General features: G+C 53.8%; 1 protein-coding gene across 1 annotated transcript; it reads right to left on the bottom strand.

Annotated features, from left to right (window-relative positions):
* Nucleotides 1-330: 330 nt before the first annotated feature.
* EI90DRAFT_3131552 (uncharacterized protein) lies at nucleotides 331-7,095 on the bottom strand (the record flags this gene model as incomplete). The annotated part of the gene is made up of 1 exon (XM_039064398.1): nucleotides 331-7,095. One exon carries the CDS (start codon nucleotides 7,093-7,095, stop codon nucleotides 331-333), a length of 6,765 nt encoding a protein of 2,254 aa, XP_038910641.1.
* Nucleotides 7,096-9,707: the final 2,612 nt, after the last annotated feature.

The following is a 9,707-nucleotide window of genomic DNA, read 5'->3' as shown; positions in this document are numbered from 1 at the left end:
AGAAACATGGAGGTCACCGTCGAGAATCGTAATCGTTGACTCCGATACAACTGGACCACGCTGCGAGCTCTAACTCCCCTCCCAATCGCTGATGCTACCCAGCGAATTTCGATCAGCCATGGCTGCCTTCAAGCGTTGGGAATGAGTGCAGAGAGGGAGCGCTAAGAGGCGCTAAGAGAACAGGGATCGGGAATTTCGAAACAAATAACAGTAAATAGATTCGCTGGACGCGCGCGCCTCTTCCTTCCGGCATCGGCCCAATATGGGGCTGAGGCGGAGACCAAGGGCCTCAGAGATAGCTTGGAGGGAAGGAAAGGGAGACATGTCTGGTTAGTACTCTAACCCCGAGCTGAATCTTTCCTCCTTTGCCTTTAACGGGTGCCATGACAGGGCGTCGCTGAAGGCTTGTCTAATGCAAGTCTCACTTGGGGCGGTCCTCTGGCAGAGGAAATGGTTTTCTGGAAGCCCGGTTATCGAACCTTGGGGGCTTGACTTCTCTCCACCTGCACTGGGCCGACGCGACTGAACGGAGGGTGAGTGTGCAAGGACACGGGAGGATTGTGTGGGTTCGGGAGCCAGTCGAGATGGAACAACCGCACAGCGTGATACTCGGAAGTCAGAATGGGCCAGGCTGTGAAGCGAGTTCTCCCGTTTGATCAGATGATGAGACCATCCTAGAGGGTGCAGTAGGACAATCGGATTCAACTGATCTGACGATGCGACTGTGGACTCGGGGGCAATTGAGGACGCAGAGATAAATAGGCAGTTGACCTGTAAAAGATGCCACTGCGTGCCTCTGTGAGCCAAGGCGACGGTTTCTCTACCGGGGCTCGTGCTCGCGCGGCAATGCAGAGTAGTACTTAGTCTGCCAGCGGGGAAAGGGACAACTTGTATCAGGATACTACCGTTGCCGATCTTATAATGCCATATAAATGATCTTGACCTCGCGTTCGCACAGCTCCGTGCAACACGTAAGTCGCCAGGCTCGGGACGACCTGAGACCAACAATGGGGCGTAGAAGCTCTTCCTAGGTTCATCCTTGGTCGGACCCGGCAAGTAACTAACCATGATTACGGTCTGGACGAGAACCTGTATTGCAGTGAGGAACACCTTCGGTTTGGCACGACAGATTTTCAAGCGGCAGAACTTGGCAGCTGGATGTGCCGCGTATGATGACCACCGCCATGTCTTTGAGGTGAGGTATACCATATGCGGCGGGTACAGCCTCTCACGAGGGTGGTGCCATGACGGCGCTCGTGTTGTACCTGCCATTTCCAAGCACGATGCTGTGGCGTATATCCATTTGGGAGATCCGACACATGACCTGGGCAGTTGGGCCTGGAGTGACCCTATGCGCGACAGCTCAGGCTCTGGCTGTGTCCACGCTTGTGAATGTGATTGCTCAGAGAAATGTCGCGCAGGAACGGTCAAAGTGTCTGATGGGTCAAACGAGGGTGTCGGCTCAAACGTGTGACGAATCAGATTACCCGCCGATTCCAGAGGACAGCAGACGGGTACTACCGATGGATCCGATTGATCGTGCAAGGGTGATCTGACCGTGTGTTGTGCTGAACTGACAGGTCGCATTACCAATGGCGTACAAGCCACAGGCAGGCTGTACGGTCGCGCCAGCTCAGGAGGGTGGTGTCCTGTCTCAGCGGGAGGATCTGAGTGAACATGCGGGGATGCTGATTCAGATGCCTGCCACATCGTCCCGGTGGAATGCACCGAGTCCGGTAGATGGACTAACGACGGACAACATAGCCCATGCAGGCGTGCTAGCCCAAGAAGTCGACAAGCAGGGACAACTGGAGGATCCGACCAGTTGTGAGAGGACATCAACCGGGTCACAACTATCGATCGTGTTGCCACTGAGTGGAGAGACGACCGCATGGGAGCTGACTCGAGAAAGGAGTGAGTGGGAACGGACGGAGAGCCTGCCTTAATCGACCGTCCAAACACGACTGTACGATGTGGAGGACACGAGCACTCGGGCTTGAGAGAACCAGAAGAAAGAGCAACTGGGCAATCCATCTGGGCAAGTAAAAACGTCGATCCGGCCACAAGACTCGTCAAGCTAACGGTGTACGTCGCGCTTGATAGTTCGCCTGCCCCTGAGCGATCTGGTACGCACAGGCGTGCCAGCTGGATGATACGGCGCGAAGAATCGACCAGAGGGTCCAGCTGGAGGAACGGATCCCAACCGTCGATGAGCGAGGTGATTGAGAGATGACTGCTCTTGACGTAAGAGGCAGGGCATAACCGCGTTAGCGTCATAATCTGGGTTCCACCCAGATGGGAGTTAATCGCATGGGTTCCGCAGTTGGGATTCTTGTCAAGTGTCGGGACCCTAATGAGGATGATAGACTGTCCTTCGACCTGAGTGGGATGGTGACCAGGATAAATACGGTACGCATCAGTGCCAACGGATTGCGTGGTCCTTTGACACATTGGACCACTAGGGTGCGTTATGATCGGTGAATGTGCCACTGCTAAGCGGTGCGGCACGTGCCAGCATGCTATCACAAATGAGGGATGCAAAGGGGTGACTGGACGGTTTGACGTGCCGATCTCGTGGCCGGGACCTTTGTTGAGAGTCGGATCACCTGGTGGTCTGCTCGGGCACGCCAACTTGAGAGGTCGACGTACGGGAGAGGCTGGGAGATCCAATTGGTCCTGCGATGACATCAGTTTAGTTGCATAGTGTGCCAGGTCGATAGAGCATGTCGTGGTTGGTGTGTATGCTGCTGGAAGGCGACACAGCACATGCAGGCACGCAGGCTCATGCGTGGAGCGTGAAAGGATGACCGGCTGATCTGGCGACGACATCGGTTCAATCGATGGATGATGTGAAGGGTTCACCAGAGGATCCAACCGGGCCGGCAAAGACAGCAGTTCGTGGATCCAACCGTCAATGGGCGAGGTAATTGGGGAATGGCTGTCCTTGGCGTCAGCAACATAATCTGACCACCTTAGTGTCATAATCCGAGTTCCGCCCCGCTGGGGATTACGCACGTTGACTTCGCGGCTGAGAACTTTGTTGAGAGCCTGAACATTAATGCGTGCTGAATATGCGATTGCTTGACCCGTCGAACCGATGTAATTTGTCACCATTGACGATCCAGCGCTGGCTGGATGGTGCGGATCATACCAGTGTCCCAGCTCGTGAGGACGACGTAAATAAGCTGCCGGAAGGCCTGACAGAACAGGCAAGAGTGATGGGTTGATAAGGAGCCTCACACTCGGCGGGTCATCAGCTAAGGAAATTGACGACTCGGGAGTACGGTGCGGAACAACATTCACAGGGACCAGCTGGGCCTGCGAGGGCGCCAGCTTGATTGCATAGCATAGAGCTAGCGATAACATCGAATTGACGGCACGGCATGCTGGACTGATGTAGCGCGTCCTACTCGATGGAGAGGTCACATCCGAGCCATGCGACTCATGTGGGTTCCACGAAGATGTGACCAGGCGACCCGGTAGTCCAGTTAACTTTGGTTCGACTAAGCAACGTGACGAATTAGAGGTGAGCATCGCCCTTGATGAATGGGCCATGACTGGACGAAACTGCTCGATCAGTTGTGCTGGCTCAAGTGCGTGCCGCATAGGGATGACTGCTCGACAGATTGCCACTGGGCAAACCAACACATGCGAGCACGATGGTTCGAGGAGGCAATGCGAGGACATGGCTGGTGGATCCGATTGGGTAGTCGGCGGTGTCAATTTGACAACAAGACATGTCATGGCGCGTTCTGAATCCCGAGGGTGATGTGGAGGCACGACCAGAGGTTCAGGCAGGACAGGTAGCAATGCCTGGTTGGCAGGGCAGTGCCTCAACTTGATGGCGTGTGTCACGGCTGATAAGCCGGTGGAGACTGGGCTGCCTGGCTCGTTCGAAACCGCCAGTTCGAGCGGGTGGTCTGCATGTGTCAGATCGGACAGGCACCGTGAAGAACCAATAACGTAACCCCGCTGGTCAGACAGTGATTTTAGCCCGGCCATGGTAGACACCGAGCTGGCTGAGTGCATCTTAGTCAGTGATTGGATGGCATCTGAGCGATTTGACTCATTCAGGCATGCCAGCTCTGAAGAGCACTGCATTGGGACAGCCGGGCGCTCCAGCTTCGATGAACCGGCTAGTCGACCCGATTGAGCAAGCAAAGATGACAATTCAGTCGAGTGGTGCACCGAGCTAGTGGAGTGAGTCGCGCTCGATGGGCGGGACACATCTGTCGTGCTTGCTGAACGGCTTGTAGCTGAGCAATGCTGTCCAAATGAGGACGCTGGCCCAAACGAACGTGAGGAAGCAGCTGGCAATGACGACGATTCAGACTTGTGAAGTGTCGAGCTGAAGGAGTGTGTTGTGTTTGACAAATGATCCACAACTGAGCGCTGCAACGAAGCAGCCAGTTGATCTGCCCAACAGGCTGTGGCTGAGCGAAGCGACTCGTCGGAACGTGTCCGCTCGGGTGGATGCCGTGAAGGGCCGGTTGGAGATCCCAGCTGGATTGGCAATGGTATCGGCTCACCCATATGACACATCAACCTGACCGCGTACGTTGCAGTTGAGGCGGAAACTGAGCTCGATGGCTCGTCCGAGCATGCCAACTTGTGTGGGTGCCACGAGGGTGTAGCTGGGTGATCCAACTGGACAGTTGGGCACTTAAACGCCGCGTGATGCGTCAAGCTGGAGATGTGTGAGTGTATTGGCTCAGGCAGACACCGTGAGGGACCAGTAATGGAACCCAACTGGCCAGATTGTGATGTTAACTCGGCCACGGAAGGTGTCAAGCTGATTGGACATGCCAGCTCCGATGAACGTGGCACCAGTGGGTGCTGCGCAAGATCAGACAGTCGGTCCATCTGGATAGTCGGGGACCTAGATTCCGCTATGTACCGTGTCGAACTGGCAAGGTTTGTTGCGCTTGATGTGCAGGACGCATCAATCGGGAGGTTTGACTGAACCGACAAGGACAACGGTTCAACCTGGCGATGTGAAGGGCCAATGGATTCCATCACGCTTATTGGACGGTCCGCAACTGGACAATGCCTGAACGGGAACTTTGGTCTAAGCGATGAGACAGCTGGTCGATCCAATTGATCAGCAAGTGATGCCAGTTCGACCTTGCGACAGATTGGGCTAGCGAAGCGCCTCGCGCTTGGTGCATATGCCACAACTTGACGAAGTTGTATTAACGGGCATGCCCGCTCAAGCGAACCCTGACATAAAGCTGCTAGCTGGTCTGACTGCTCGATCGGAGGTAATGATGCAGCCACGCGATGCCTTGAACCGTCAAGGTGTGTTACATTCGACAGACAGGACACATCTGGACGGAGCAATTCATGTATGTATGATGGCTCGGGTGAATGTTGTGAAGGAACAGATGGTCGGTCCATCTGGATGGTTGGAAGCGCCGGGTCCACTACGAGCTGTGTCGAACCGTCAAGGTGCGTGGCACTCGACAGATGGGATGCATAACGTGAAGGGCTGATAGTGCCCGTTGAGCTTGTTGAACGGTCTGCAGCCAGCCGAGCCAACTGAGCAGCCAGTGACATCGATTCGGCCTTGCGACAGGTTGAGCCGGTGAGGTGCCCCGCGCATAATGAACCTGCCACGCTTGGGCGAAACTGCACCAATGGATGTGCCAGCTCGAATGAGTGTTGCGCAGGAATGGTCATTTGACGAGACTGGGGTATCGAGCTGTTGCAGCGTTCTGTGCTCGATGTACAAGCTGCAACTGTGCCATCTGGCGCTGAGGACGGGTGTAGTGAGGGCAACTCCAATTTTTCTGCAGCGGGCGGGATCGCAATGACCTCAGGTGTGCGAGGTCGTACTGGTGCCAATGAGGGGTCGGTTGTGATGAAACGGGAGCTCGCTGCTCGGGACTGTGTGAGGGCGAGGACCTCCTTAGCATGTTCAAAGTGCAGAACAAAGTCAGCTAGTTTTCGCTGTAGATAGCTCCAAATTCGATGTAAGGTGCTTAGCTCGGTCCAGCCTGACGTGATCAATGTGGAGTAGACAATCCGTTCTGGATCTGCCTTGAACGTGGCACGGATGAGGTCGGAACCGGAGATGGTTTGGGTGAAGTGGTCCATCGCACGAAGGATTAGGGTCAGCTGTTTACAGCGCTCGTCAATGAGACAGTAGGAGGTGGAGGAGCCTGTAGTCAGTTTATGGAATGGCTGAACCTCTATGTTGTCTGGGCCCAGCCGTTGCCATTCACGTAGCATGTCCATAGGCGCGCGCTCATAATAGAATCTCCGTGGTGATGAAAACTTGTCTAGCGCACGCTTTAGTGGGATAGTGGAAAACTGATAGTCTGAGTTGACAGTGCCTAAGTTAGATGAGTAATCCTCCTGTGTGTGAGCTCGAGGTCGCACGATTGAGTTTGATGATGGTGCGACCGGGGTTGGGGCACCAATGTTACAGGAATGGGTTCTGGGGAACCCAACCTGAGCCGTTCGGCTCACTAATGGAGGTGGCTGCGTAGCCATCGGAGGGAGAGCGGAATAGGATGAGTGTACGGAAGTACCACCTGTGTGTTGGCCAACGGTAACTTGGCGCTCCTGGGAGCGTACCGGCAGCGAGTATGGTGTGGGCTCCTTGAGGGAGCCACCTGGCTGTCTGCTAACGGGGACTTGGCGCTCCTGGGAGCGTGCCGGTAGCGGGTATGCTGGGAGTGTTTGGCTAGCGGTAACTTGGCGCTCGATGGAGCATACCGGTAGTGAGGGATACTGGGACTCCCAAAGGGAGTCACCCAGTTGGTGGCTATCGGTGACTTGGCGCTCATTGGAGCGTACCGGTAGCGGGAGTTGTTTGGGAAAGCGGGCTGGTGGACCAGTGCACGGTAGAGGGTGACCGTGGGAAGTGGGACCCGCGGGTGCGTGGCCAGGCATCCTGGAGCTGCCTGGACCATATCCTTCTCCTGAGGAGGTGGGATAGGCTACAGTTCCTGATAGGGAACTTCTGGTTGGATGGGAGTAACCACTCAACCACCCGGTGGACTGGTGGGAGTGGGCAGCAGGAGGTTGGGCGTGGGAATGCCCTCCTCGTTGCGGTTTTGTCATGGAAAGGAGGAATAGGGAGGTGGACATGGTTCCAAGGTTACAGGTTGAGTTTACAGTGGTGGCACAATGGTGAAGACGTTACAATTGCGGTACAAGGTTTTTGGGTTATGTATTCGATAGTGAGAAAGCATTTTTCGGCATCTGCCTTACACATCATATGACTTCTAACTATCTAATATAAAAGTCACAATGGTCAAGAGAAGTCCCTTGAAACTCAACAAATTCCCCAGCCAGCACCAAAACCCAGTGGGAAAGCTTGGCATGGGGTTTGACAGCGAAATAAAGGTGCAGGGACCAAGGGTTTGATTGTTCATAGTCACGGACCATAAGATTCTAGGTCCATTCCTATAACACTCGGGCTCAGGTAAAGGGTTCTTCACTCTTTACCCTCACCCTGATGTTGAATCATAAGCTCCATACAGCCTAGATCTCGACATTCTGAGGATTGAGTCGACCCAGGCCAGCACCCCAACTGGCCTTACAATAAATCACAGCCATCAGTTGATTTTGCTAAATCTCCCAAGTAGCTGATACAAGGTCACCTTGAGCTTGAGCCAGATCCATGCCACCTCCGTGAACCATGAAGAGACATACCACCACGTCTTTGTCTTCCAGAGTACAGCCTGAAGCAGCAAGATTTCACATATAAAAAGGTGGATATTTTCAACATTCTGAAGAGTTTGTTCCTTACAAGCAAAAGCCAGCTTTTGAACCCAATTGTCATATCCATCCATGGCCATCGACCTCCGGACCCTCCGATCTCTCCGGACTACCTCCACTCCTTCTTCACTAACCTCGGAGCTCCCGTATTCCACAATCACCTTGGTATCCCTCGATGGTCACCACCCCCTCTTTTCAATTTATTACCTACACCTCCCTAAGTACAGAGCCCTGAAGGCTTCTGGACAGCTCCGACGTCCGCTAGCACACTCCCACCTCCGCTGGGCAATACACTCGCTTGCCCTGCAAGTCCACCTTTCGGGCCTATCCCTCCTTTCCGTTTCTGGGTTATCGCCTACCATCCCGCTAACCCCATAACCCGACTTGTCGGTAATATTCAATCGGCTAATGTTTAACTCCGTTAGCTCCACTCCACTCGGCCCCGCCATTTACGGGCCCGCCCTCATTGTAACTATATATACTCAACTTGTACATAGGTTACACCTCAGTAATAAAATCGACTAGAGTTTACCCCCTTTTAGTTCTGGTTGCCAGTTAGTAAGTTAGGGCATGGACATGTTACTTGGCACAGCACTCCTGGCATAAGTCGCTGAGGCCAAAGCCCTCTGCCACAGAGACATTCCTTCGTCTCGATCTGGTCTCTGACAGTATTTTATTACTCCCTGACTAGTACACATCTTGTATGGCACCAAAAGCCCCCCGCACTCATTCGCAACTATGCACATTAGTTCCCAACTCTGCCTCACCATCCCCAGAACCCTCACAGCCTGGTCCTAGTCGATTGGTGAGAAACCCAGTTGAGTTTCGCAGCTTTTCTAATCTAGAAACTCCTCTCCTGTCGACTCCGATCATGCGTCCTGTTAGGAATCGATCACCAGTTGCAGATTCCGATTTCGGAGACACCACGGAACAACCCATAGACCCCATTCACTTCTTTGGACTCGGTTCCGAGGTCCCCAACTTCATTGATCCTCCTCCTGCTGATCCTCCCATCCCCACTGTCCCAACCGCTGACGATGCTGAACCCATCCCCAATGTGGCTATTGCACAACTAGCCCAAGCCATCGCCAGTTTGGCTTGTCACACCGAACGTCCACCACGTCCACCATCCTCCGCTCTCCGGACCAAGGTCTGTGAGCCTGAACAGTTTGACAGAAAAGATCCCCGAGAACTCCGAGTATTTCTGGTCCAATGCAAACTGAATTTCCAGGACCATCCCCTCGCTTTTGCTAGCAACTGTGCCAAGGTCATCTTCACGCAGTCCTACCTCAAGGGAATGGCCCTCGATTGGTTCAAGCCAAATGAACTTCGGTCCTCACAATCCTGTGGGCGATGCCGAAGTTCAACTAATGACCCTGGACATGAAGGATGGGCACCACATCAATAAGTACGTCGTCGAGTTCAACCGACACACCTCTCAACTTCATGGTTACGGAGAAGCCATGCTTCGTCGTTTTTTCTATAACGGATTGCCAGAACGTATCAAGGATGATATTGCCAGAGTAGGTAAACCTTCTACTCTTTCGGAACTTCGCACCTTGTCACAAACTTTCGATGTGCGCTATTGGGAGCATAAATCCGAAGTGACATGTCACGCGAAACCCTCCTCCTCTAACGTTTTCAACAAGTCCACCACCGCTTCTCGTTCCGACCCCATTCCTTCCTCCTCCTCTTTCAACTCTGCTTCTGGTAGCAAGCCTCTGAAGGACAATAAGAAGTCCGAGGCCAGCTCTGCTAAACCGGACCTTTCATCAAAACTCGGAGACAACGGCAAGCTCACGCCACAAGAGTGTAAGCGTCGTCTCAACAAGAAACTTTGTATGTTCTGCAGTCAGTCTGGCCACATGGTCAAGGACTGTCCCAAGTCTTCTTCTCGCGCATCTAAGGCCCATTCGGCCCAGACTGAGGAGCAAGGATCTGCTTCTGCAGAAGCAAAAAATTAGTCTGCACCCCTGTGG

Source organism: Cantharellus anzutake, assembly GCF_015039405.1.
Source record: "Cantharellus anzutake strain C23 chromosome Unknown EI90scaffold_78, whole genome shotgun sequence".
In the NCBI taxonomy this organism is placed as follows: Eukaryota; Fungi; Basidiomycota; class Agaricomycetes; order Cantharellales; family Hydnaceae; genus Cantharellus; species Cantharellus anzutake.
This window is presented reverse-complemented; position numbering and strand designations above follow the sequence as displayed.